Source organism: Neofelis nebulosa, chromosome 8 (assembly GCF_028018385.1).
Source record: "Neofelis nebulosa isolate mNeoNeb1 chromosome 8, mNeoNeb1.pri, whole genome shotgun sequence".
Classification (NCBI taxonomy): domain Eukaryota; kingdom Metazoa; phylum Chordata; class Mammalia; order Carnivora; family Felidae; genus Neofelis; species Neofelis nebulosa.
This window is the reverse complement of record NC_080789.1, coordinates 50672173-50684444: the sequence shown is the minus strand read 5'-3', so window position 1 is coordinate 50684444 and position 12272 is coordinate 50672173. Positions and strand designations below refer to the sequence as shown.

The window sequence follows — 12272 nt, the reverse complement described above, 5'->3', positions numbered from 1 at the left end:
AAGTCGGCCGCTTAACCGACTGAGCCACCCAGGCGCCCCAACAATACTTTTAATTATGGCATCAATACAACTGAAGATCTTCACCCTATTTACCCGTGCTACAGGGCCTACCTATGAAAAAGTTCTGGAGACATATGAGACCCTAGCATCGGAGATTGGCCATGACTGTTATAAAATAAAGGAAGCTGTCGGTGTGGAAAGAAATCTCTTTCCTCGTGAAAAAAGGAGATGACGGTGCCTGTGTTGACATCAGCCTATTTCATAAACAGTACCTCAGATTATGAAGCAGTCAGTTGGCTTAAGCTTATACATTGTACAGATGGGTTGATCACCAAAAGTAATCACTATTTTTGATGATACTTTGTAAGGTTAAGAAGGCCCAACTATTTTCGCGATTACATGGACAAGACTATTGGTGTCCAGGACTTAAGATACATTAACCTCACTTTTAACGAAACCTGACCATCGCATCTGAAGTAAATTTTGAATCTGTCTATAAGGCAAGCCCGCCTGGACCCAGCACGCAGGACATTCTGCCTTTGGCAAGAGCGAGTGCAGTCTGCAGCCCATCGCACGAGGACAGAACAACACCTCCCTATCTAAGCTTCCTATCCTTTTGGAAACCTCATCTTTGTCTTGATGAAAAGGGAAATGTCACAAGTAGAAAAGCAGAGAAGATGGGAGACAAGCAAAATCGTCACTTACAAACTCAGAGCTGGGTTTCCCTACTCCTGTAGGCTTACCACATCCCTGCACGGGCGCTCCCTGCATACGCATGATATGGGCCATCTGTTCCATTTACATGATCGGAGTGCATCAGTCCCACTACAGCCCGTCTGCTGTCCAGCGGCATAGTTGGGGACTGGAGCCACAAAGACGTTTTAAAATTAAAGTCTTATGAGGGCCAGGCGGCTCCCCGGTGACTTGGCACGGGCCAGAAAAGCTTCTACAAACATGCCCGGGTGTGCTTCTGCCCGGCAGATGGCAGCTGTCATTTATTTATTAGTGACCGTTTCTGATGGAGCTTCGGTTTTTGGATTAGTCACACCCTGTGTTCCCTTTCCCACGTTTCCCTGAGAGGGAGTTACCTGGCAGCAATTCCCCCTTGCCGCAGGTTAGACACGCGTGGCTTGCCGTCCTTGTCAATTCCGCCCGATACCGTCAGCCCGAGGGTAGTGCCTTCCTTCTTCATCAGCTCAACCACGGTGGAGCCCTTGAATTCCTCTGTTAAGAGAAAAGCATTTGCCTTATTAAAGAGAGAAGTACGAGGCGCAGTTGCGCATGGCGAAGGGACTCCTTCCCATAAACTCTTTCCACTTTCTCTTGGACGAGAAAAGGTCTGTGGCCTCTTTTCCCTTGCAGTTTGCAGCGTGTCTCGTAAAGACGTGTGTGCAGGTAAAGTCGACGCAGACATCCCGTTATAGGTTATTAAAATGGGTACCAGTGGGGTAATCCACTCTAGGTTCACAACAGAGAGACTGACATGGGTTAGATACAAACAATGATATTTGCCCTTTGTTTTCTGCCATTCTCAAGGGACTTTCTCTGGTTTCTCTCCTTGTAACTCCAAAGGGAGCAATAGAGAGTTGTAACATAAGGGCCCAGAACAGAATTTCAAATAATAATACAACAAAAAATAATCTACTTATTTATTTATTGAAGTTTATTTATTTGGAGAGAGACAGCATGCGAGTGGGGTAGGAGCAGAGAGAGGGGGGAGAGAGACAGTCCCAAGCAGGCTCCACACCGTCAGCACAGAGCCCAAGGCCCGGCTTGATATCACAAACCGTGAGACCATGACCTGAGCCGAAACCATGAGTCGGACGCTTAATCAACTGAGCCACCCAAGGGCTCCCAAAATAATTTTAAATAGTAATACATATCATGCAGCAGCAGACCTCAAGTTCCTGGTACATTTCAGCTGAATAAGCCAATGGGCACAAGAGAAGAGAGCTTTCTACAGATTCAACAAAAAATATTACTGACTCCATTGTTTTCTATCTTTCAGAAAACAAAGTACAATGGCTTCACGTAACAACTCACATCACTTCTTACCAAAATGTGTCACAATATGGTAAGGTGGTGTTGGTCCTCAGAAACTCCAGATAATTGCCATAAATCCCTCATCTCACAGATCTTATCCAGACAATGTCTATGCACCAAGAGGGAACCCAAGTCTTCTGATTTTAGGCACAACAGAAAGTGAGAAACCTTTAAGAATACCCTTTCTTTCAGAAGTAAAAATGAGTCGAGTCAACGTTTACCTATCCAGACGCCAATTCTGATCAGCACTGTTTTCAAATTCTCTGTTATATTATTCCCCCTCTGCATACACACTTTCTGGGTAGGGACGGGAAACTCAAGCTTTCTAATTCCTCCCGACTCACATTATGAATTTCGGGAGTTATCAACTTCTAGGACATCAAAGAGTCTCATATTAAAATGCAAGAATGGGGGCGCCTGAGTGGCTCCGTCGGTTAAGCGGCCGACTTCGGCTCAGGTCATGATCTCACAGTCCATGAGTTCGAGCCCCACGTCGGGCTCTGTGCTGACGGCTCAGAGCCTGGAGCCTGCTTCAGATTCTGTGTCTCCCTCTCTTTCTCTGCTCCTCCCCTGTTCATAATCTGTCTCTCTCTGTCTCAAAAATAAATAAAAACATTAAAAAAAATTTTAAAAAAATGCAAGAATGGACTTTCTTCTTCGAAGTTAAGAAACCAAAAAGGTTATTGGCATACCTCTTCCCCTTCCTTAATTACACATAATAGAGTTAATTATCATTTCAAAAATCTATATGAACGCTTATCATAAAAGTTCTTAAATTGTTGCTGCCGGTATACTATCCCACTAGCTGATGAAAAAAATCAAATCATGTTAATAAAAGGAATGATCACTCATCGGATCTTGGACGGAGAACAGAGTACTCCAGGAAGGAATGGGAGGGGGGCAGGACACTGATTTCCTCAGCAATGTACTGAGTACCATTCTAGGCAAGGCTTTCAAGATTCCCAGGTCCTGTGACCTTAGCACGCAAAAACACCCTTTTCCATGACAGACTCATGACCCTGCATACATGAGCTGTTATTGCTTTTTAAAGTAAAAGCCAAGGGGCGCCTGGGTGGCGCAGTCGGTTAAGCGTCCGACTTCGGCCAGGTCACGATCTCGCGGTCCGTGAGTTCGAGCCCCGCGTCAGGCTCTGGGCTGATGACTCGGAGCCTGGAGCCTGTTTCCGATTCTGTGTCTCCCTCTCTCTCTGCCCCTCCCCCGTTCATGCTCTGTCTCTCTCTGTCCCAAAAATAAATAAAAAACGTTGAAAAAAAAATTAAAAAAAAAAAATAAAGTAAAAGCCAAGGAAGAGTGTGAATGCTGTCAGCTTCATTCATTACATTTCGTATGAGAGACCAAATAATGATTGAAATTCAATAATCAAAATTCTTGTCATGTGCGTAAAAGCACAGGGCCTTTTATATCACTTAACAGACGCATTTGAAACAAAATTCCATCATTGGGTGCATTTAACCTGTGCCCTTTTAAAACAGAATAAAACAACCCCTTCTACATCCCATAAAAACATACATAGGCCCAACTGGTATTTAAAGAGGTAAACCTAACAACTGCTATAAGTCCTTCTTGGCAGAAGGGTAGGTATAAATTATTTTAAAAATCAGGTTAGGTAATTAAAGTAATGAGAACTACATAACAGATGAGGACTGTTCACATTACAGAGACATAATGTGCTTAACGATTCTGCCCAACAAAAGAACTCTTCGCATTTTGTCTAAATATGTACGTTGATCATTTGAGCATTTGGTTATAGGTCTGTATGTGAAGAATTAGAAGCATAGTTCTTTAAGGGCCCATCTCAAGGTCAAATCTCAAAGGTCAATCAGAAATGTGCAAAGAATCAATGATGAAACAGTAATACCAGGCAAGGTAAAAATAAATCTTAACTAATAAAATTTTCATTTCTACTCAGGTTTTCAAGAACATGCTTTCTGCATAAAATGGGCTACCAGTGCACAGGTGCAGCTTTATGGGATGTGCACAATGTAGTTTTCTCCAGAAGGAACCGAGGTCCTTACCAGACTTCTGGCTGAATCCTGAAAATCTAGAAAAACCTTAACTCCTGTTTTTTTTTTTTTAATTTATTTATTTATTGGGGGGGGGGGTGGGGAGCAGGGGAGGGGCAGAGTGAGAGGGAGAGAGTGAGAATCCCAAGCAAATTCTGCACTGTGCATGGGGTTCGATGCAGGGCTTGAACTCACGAACCAGGAGATCACGGCCTGAGCCGAAACCAAGACTCTGATGCTTAACCAATAGAGCCACCCAGGCAGCCCCTAGAAAAAGCTTAATTCCTTTAATTTAATCTGTGTTAAAATATAAACCCATCTGGGTTTCCTTGTGAACTGGTCAATTCCCCTCTAATGAAAACGAATTTTTTTAATGTTTATTTATTTTTTGAGAGAGAGAGAGAGACAGAGCACGATTGGGGGAGGGGCAGAGAGAGAGGGAGACACAGAATCCGAAGCAGGTTCTAGGCTCTGAGCCAGCAGCACAGAGCCTGATAGGTGGCTCAAACCCACGAACCCATGAGATCATGACCTGAGCCAAAGTCAGACGCTTAACCAACTGAGCCACCCAGGCGCCACAATTACCCTTTAATTTTAAAATGTTTCAAATCTTTCCCCAAGAGCCAGTTTTAATAACATGAAAGAAAGAAAATACTGACGTACCAGTTAATTGAGTAATTTGTACATTCATTGATTCAAGTATTTACTGAGTGCCTACGAAGAGCCAGACGATGAAACTCAAAAGACGAGAAAAGTTAGAGATGCTTACAGCCCAGTCACAGAGGCAAAGGAGTCACAGACCAGCATGCCAGAGTGTGGTTTGGGCTAAGGGGGGCATAGAAGAGAAGGTCCTGGCTGCAATAGAGAGTGAAGGCTCAGCATTCCAAATGCAACATCTATTTCACAATTTTGTCTCCTGTCTAATCTGTCTGTATTTATCGATCAGGATTAGCTAAGCAGAACAGACTAAGGAGGAATCTAAATTAGGCAAAACTCAGGAGTAAAGACAGAATATTGTTGCAAGAAAATGCGCTGAATCACAAGAATGTTAACTGCCAAGCAGGTATCTCTATACCCTGAAGGATTGACGAAATCTTTTCCTGGTGTTTTGAAGGGAACAGGAGAAAAGAAGCAGTCAGAAGAGGGAGGAACATGCTTCTGGAGTTTACTTTCTGCTAACCTGTACTCTGCATTAGATGAATCAATCATTTTATGTATCTTTTGGTGTTTAATGTTTGCATAATGATGTAATAGTAAAGAGAAATGATGAACGATGCATTCATTTGCATGAGTTCACTTATTTATCAAAGATTACTTAACAACACTCTGCAGTGAAACACTGGAACTTGGACAAGTCAATACATCGTGACAATTTCTTCATGATTTAAACTGCAAACATCCCTCCCCAAATTAAGAAGAATGTAGCGAAGACTGCAGTATCCCCAAATTAGTAAGCAGCACAGGGAATAGATGATGCCCAGCTGGCAAGGAGTGAGATGGTTCTGGAGTTGGCATCTTCCTTAATCACCAGATTTAGTGATCTTAGCAAAGAAATTGCAGGTTTACTTCTGTAGGAGTACTCACTCAACATAACCAACGAGAATCACACTGCCAGTGTAGGATTTAGTTGTTTGCTGTTTTTCCTTGGATTTATAATTCAATACTCTTAATTGCTAAACTCCAGAAGGTTTTAAGAAAAGTAACAATGATGCCTGGTGAAAACAGAATTTTTTCTGTTTTTCTCTGCCTCCCAGGCATTGGTCAGAGTCTGGATCTGCTTGGCTATACCAAAGGAAAGAGAAGACAAGAGAAGACAAGAGAAGAGAAGAGAAGACAAGAGAAGAGAAGAGAAGAGAAGAGAAGAGAAGAGAAGAGAAGAGAAGAGAGGAGGGGAGGGGAGGGGAGGGGAGGGGAGGGGAGGGGAGAGGAGGGGAGGGAAGAGAGAAAGGAAGACAAAGAAAAAAGAAAAGAAGTAGCATAGACATATGGCATTCAGAACCCATCATTAGACGGTCTTAGAGTTTTGTAATACTGGTTTGCATGAAATAAAAGTATGGCATAAGAATCTTATTTTGTTCTGTAAAACTCTTGGTGCCTGGACACTTTTGCTTCATTGCTTGTTTAAAAAAAGAAAAATAGGCTTAGACCAGAAAAAGAGAGTCAACTCTAATTGTCGGCAAGTCCCTACATTTTAGGGGCTAAATGAACAGGGAATCACAAAGTGCACAATTTCAACAGTTGCTGAAAGTGGGGGAACAAAAAATGATGATGACAACAAAGAGTGACAAGGGCTATGACAAAAGTAAATAAAGGTGCAACCTGGGAGAACCCCCTGATCAGGCTGAGCAAGTAGTGCTCTGAATGGCTCCCTGGAAGAATTATCAGCCCTGCTTCCAAATTCCTTAGAGACTTATAAGACAGCCTCAGTCCAGCGAATGGAGGAGGGAAGGTGTTAGAGGCACAGAACACGGGTTCTGGGGAGAGGAGATCCATCAATTCAATTTGCAGAATTCGCAGAATTTGTCAATTCTGGCTGCGTGGTAGAATCAGTTGGGGAGCTTTTCAAATAGCAATGCCTGGGATCCACCAAGAACAAATCATCAGAATACCCCCCGATGGGAACGTTTTAAATTAAACTTTTAATTTTGAGGTAACGGTAGACTCTCACGTAGGTTTAAGAAATACTGTAGAGAGATCCCTTGGACCCTTTGTCTGGTTCTCCCCTGTGGTAACATCATGCAAAACTGTAATACAATATCACAAGCAGTTTATTGACATTGATGCAGTCAAGATACAGTATCACAAGTTCCCTCATATTACCTGGTATAGCCATACTCATTGGTCTCCTCCCTGGACACCTTCCTGAACCCTTGGCAACCCCTGACCTATTTTCTATGCTTATAACTTTGTCATTTAAAGAATGCTAAGTAAATTTAATTACACAGTATGAACACTTTGTGGTTGACTTTCTACATTCAGTATAATTTTCCATACCGTAACAATAGTTGGTTCCTTTTTATTGCCAAGTAGGAGTCCATGGCATAGATATACCACAGTCTGTTTAACCATTTAAGTCTTGAAAGATGTGTTGGTTGCTGCTAGTGTAGGGCTATTGTGAATAAAGCTGCTATAAACATTCAGGCACAGGTTTTTGTGTGGACACAATTATTCATTTCTCTGGAATAAATGTCCAGGAGTAAAATTGCTGGGTCATATGCTAGTTGTCCACTTATCTTCTAAAAAACGGCTAAGTCGTTTTCCAAGGTAGCCATACCATTTTATATTTCTGACAGCAGTGTATGAAATATCAGTTTTTCTACATCCTGTCCAGTACTTGATGTTGTGACTGTTTTTTTATTTTAGCTATGCAGATAGGTGTATCAGTAATATCTAATTGTGGTTTTTATTTTTGCATAATTTGAGTCCTTTCCCTAATGGGAAATGTTGAACATTTGTGTGTGTGTGTGTGTCCTTATTTTCCATATGCATATTTGCTTTGGTGAAATGTCTCTTTATGTCTTTTGCCCATTTTCTAATTAGGTCGTTCACTTTTTTACTGTTGAGTTTTGAGAGTTGCTTATATATTCGAGATACTAACCCCTTGTTGATTATGAGATTTGCAAATATTTTCTCCCAGTCTTAGACTTTCTTTTCATCCTTTTAATAAGGTCTTCTTCAGAACAAACATTTTTAATTTTGATGAAGTCCAATCAGTCATTTTTCCTTTTACAGGTCATGCTGTTAGTGAGTCTAAGAACTCTTGGCTGAGCCCTAGATCCTGAACATTTTCTCCTATACTTCTTCTACAGTTTCTAAAAGTTCTATAATATTATGGTTTACATTTAAGTCTCTGAGCAATTTTCAATTAAATTTTGCATAAAGTGTGAGACTTAGTCAAAGATTCATATATTATTTGAGGGCAAAGGGCTATAGATGACCAATTGCTTCGGTAACCATTTGTTGAACAAGCTATCTTTACTCCACTGAATTGCTTTCGCATCTTTCCAAAAATAAGTCAATTCCTGGATTCTTTATGTTGTTCCACTGATGTATTTATTCCTCCACAGATACCACACAGACTTTATTACTGTAACTATATAATAACTCTTGAAATTGGGTAGGTTGATTCCTCCTACTTTATTGTTCTAGCTAGTCTAGTTCCTTTGCCTTTCCATATAAATTTTGGAATACTCTTATCTTTATCTACAAAAATTTTCCTGGTATTTGAAAGGACTTGTATTTAAGCCAGTATGTCAATTTGGAAAGAATAAACATCTTTACTATGTTGAGTCTTCTAATCCATGAGCATGTTATGTCTCTCCAATCAGGCAGACCTTCCTTGATTTAATTCATCAGCATTTTGTAGTTTTCAGCATACAAGTCCTATACATGTTTTGTTGGTTTTACACCTAATTATTTCATTGTTGGGGGGAAAACTGCAAATGATATTATGTTATTAATTTTGATGTACATCTGTTCATTTCTAGTATACAAATATGTAATTGATTTTTGTATATTTATCTTGTATCTTGTAGTCTTGCTGAACTCACTTAACAGTTCAAGGAGTTCTTGTTGTTGTTGTTTTGTTTTTGTTTTTGTGGATTCCTTAGGGTTTTCTATGTAGCCCATCATGTCATCTGCAAAAAAGGACAATTTTATTTGTTTCCAAACTGTATACTTTTTATCTTCCTTTTCTACCTAAAGCATGAGGTAGCACTTTCAGCACAATGGTGAATAGGAGTAGTGAGAGTGGATATCCTTCCTTCTTCCCTATCTTAGGGGGACGACATTAAATATTTCATCATTAAGCATTATGTTAGCTGTGGGTTTTCGTAGATACTCTTTGTCAAGTTGAGGAAGTGTCCCTCTATTCCTATTTTTCTGAGGGTTTTTATCATGATGAGTAGGAATTTTATCAATTTTTTTTGCACTGATTAATTGATCATGTGATTTTTCTTCTTTAATGTGATAATGCACTGGATTGCACTGATTTTCTAATATTAAACCAATCTTGCAACCCTGAAATAAATCTCACTTGCTAATTATATACTATTCATTTTATGTATTGATGGATTCTATTACTAATATTTTGGTAAGGATTTATTTTGCATCTATATTCATGAGAGATATAGTGTGTAATTTTATTTCTGTACTATCTTTGGTTTTGGTATCAGGATAATAATGCTAGCTTCATAACATGAATTGGAATACATTTCTTTCTTTCCTATTTTATGGAAGAGTTTATGTGGAATTGACGTCTATTTTTTTAAACATTTGGTATAATTTTCCAAGGAAGCCATTTAAATCTGAACATTTTTCTTTTTGGACGTTTTAAATTACAAACTAAATTTCCTTAATAGTTACGGGACTATTTAAATTAACTATGTCGTATTGTGATGAGTTGTGGTCATTTGTGCTTTTCAAGGAATTGGTCCATTTCACTTGGATGCAAATCCTTGCAGGTGGGGAACTGGACATAGGCATTTTTTTTCTTAAAGCTCCCAGGTGATTCTAACATGTATTCAAGATTAAGAGACACTGATTTAGGGTTCGGTGCATGAGGAAAATTGGTAGAAAACAGACTGGGAAGCAAACAAAGGAAGTGTTCAGATTTACGTTCTAGGAAAGGTAAGCCTGTTATTTACTGTGAAGCAGTGGACTTGGTAATGATGGCATGAAGCACCGGGGAGAAAGTCACTAGATTTGAGTCAAGGAGAACCGCTAGAAGCCACCTCAGTGATACATTAATTAAGATAGGCTTTGCTGTGTGAACAAAGTGAAAAATGAGTAATTGCTCGACCACAACAGAGACTCATACACCAGTCTAAGGTGGGTGTTCCTGATCCTTAGTCAGCTCCTCTCCACGTGATGGTTCAGGGATCTCCGCTCTTTTCAATTTTATGCCTCTGTCATCTTCTAGGGCTCTGGTTTCCAAACTGCGCACTAAGGTGCCTCAAGGTTCCCTAGTGAACTCACAGGAGCACCATGGACTATTGTAAATTTCTGAGGAGCATAGAGCCACACTTGACATCTTTCAGACACAACACTATGTACCAGCTAAGCAGTGTTGCTCAACATTGGCTCATATTATATCGCTTTTGTTGATGTCCTATCTTTCCAAAGTTAGGTTTTGGGTTTTAGAAAAAGGGAGTTCCGCGTGAAAATCAATATGGAACAGGAAATGAGGCTGCCACTCTTTGATTTGGAAGTTTGAGAAGCTGTGCGATGCCCAGTAACCACACACGTACCACTACTAAGTATTCGGGTTCTTCCAGTTTATACGTATTGTTTTTCAAATGTCTATTAAGTGGTTAGGATGCAATATGTACTATACCGTTTGGACGTCACTACCTAATAAATGGAACTATAGATATTTCATTTCACCTAGAGCCGCTATGAAAAAATTACCGAGGCACTAAGGGCTGTCAACGGAGAAAATTTAGAAACTCTTGCCCCAGGACTCTATCTTGTCTCCATTCACTCGGTTGAAGGGGCAAAAGGGCTTTCTCAAAAGCCAAAATGGCCTACTTCTGTTCATAGTCCAGTGGCAAGAACTTGTTTCATGTCCGCACCTAAGTATCAGGGAGGCTAAGAATTGGAGTGTAGACAGACGCCAAAACAATAAAGGTGGGGTGGGTTTTTAGAAACAGGTAGGAAACACCTGAGAGACTGAAATCCATCCGTAGCTGTATGGATGGCACGGGCTCCAGATATATTGAGGAAGAACTGCCCTGAGTGGGAGGCAAATCAGTGTGTGGGGAGCAAGGATCTGTGAGGAACAAGGGGACCTCAAGGATTCCAACTTTTTTGGTGGGATATTGAAGTCTGTCCGTAAGAAGGGGAATCTGGAAAATGAGACAAAGTTTGTGTTGTTGTGCCTCATCGGGGAGGGGGTAGTCACATGATATAATGTCACAGAGAGAGAAGTAAAATGTGATTTAAATATCAGGGAAACACCTAGTGTTAGTATAGTTTTCATCATAACCTTAAGCAAAGTGGGTAGTCTGTAAGACCCCCACCCTATAGCTGTAACATAAAAATAAAAAAGGCTTTTTTAAAAAAAAAATTTTTTTTTTTAACGTTTATTTATTTTTGAGACAGAGAGAGACAGAGCATGAACGGGGGAGGGCCAGAGAGAGAGGGAGACACAGAATCGGAAGCAGGCTCCAGGCTCTGAGCCATCAACCCAGAGCCCGACGCGGGGCTCAAACTCACGGACCGCGAGATCGTGACCTGAGCTGAAGTCGGCCGCTTAACCGACTGAACCACCCAGGCGCCCCCAGAAAAGGCATTTTAAAAGCAACCACCATAGGCACATCCAGCAAGATAAGCATTGGCAAAACCCTTTACTTCTTGCAGTTCTATTAGCTACGTTGAATTTTAAAAAGAGATCATAAACAGTGAAATGGAAATACTATTGATGAAAACTCTATGCAACGAGTCATAAATTTCCAAATGCTAATGACAGAGAGAGTGTTTTTCCTCCTCTGTATGTCCGGTGCTTAGAATGGTGCCTGGCACATTAGTAGGTACTTCCTGGTAACTGCTGAATGAATGAATGAATGAATGAATGAATCCCCCAATCCCAACAGAGGGATGATGACCCGGCAATGAGCACTGGCTTGTAGCAAACAGAATTATTGCTGGATAGTGCAGAAGCAAAATGAGAAAGGAGCAGAATTCGAACAGGAGTAGACAGGGTTATTTCCCTAAGCTTACATGGGTGATCATCATCATCATTATTTTATTTATTTATTTATTTATTTAACCATTTCTTTAATAAGGTGGATTGAGGCCCACACCATAATACCACAGCTATATCTATGTATTGCTTCTGGAGAGAAAATTATTGCTCACACTACAGTTTTATCTATATATTACTTTTAGTGGTGCCACTTGGAAGTTTATCCCCCTCAGGAAATAAGCAGATGCTTTTTCCAATACTCATTTCAAGTTTCCTCCTAACAACCCCTGGTTCAGCAAAGCTGCTGGGATCAAAGCTGGGTTTCTGTGATGAATGGCTGCATTTTCAGTCTCGGTTCCTGCCACCCAGACTTGCAGAGAAAGGTCTTCTGGCACTTTCCACCTCTGTGTGGTGACATGAAGGATGTACCAGAATTTCTTTCATCCCCTGGGAATCTGAGCATAAGTTAGATTAGTGACAGGGATGTACGGCACATAAATATTACCCAGCACAAATATTCA

At 40.7% G+C, this 12272-nt stretch overlaps 1 protein-coding gene across 12 annotated transcripts in view; it reads right to left on the bottom strand.

Moving 5' to 3' along the window:
- Positions 1-12272, bottom strand: part of GRIP1 (glutamate receptor interacting protein 1) — a 684772-nt gene that overhangs the window by 153498 nt on the left and 519002 nt on the right. For all 12 annotated transcript variants that reach the window (XM_058742105.1, XM_058742097.1, XM_058742104.1 and 9 more), the window contains one exon: positions 1089-1224. In XM_058742105.1, coding sequence (XP_058598088.1) covers positions 1089-1224 — 136 coding nt within the window. The remainder of the gene's footprint in view (positions 1-1088; positions 1225-12272) is intronic.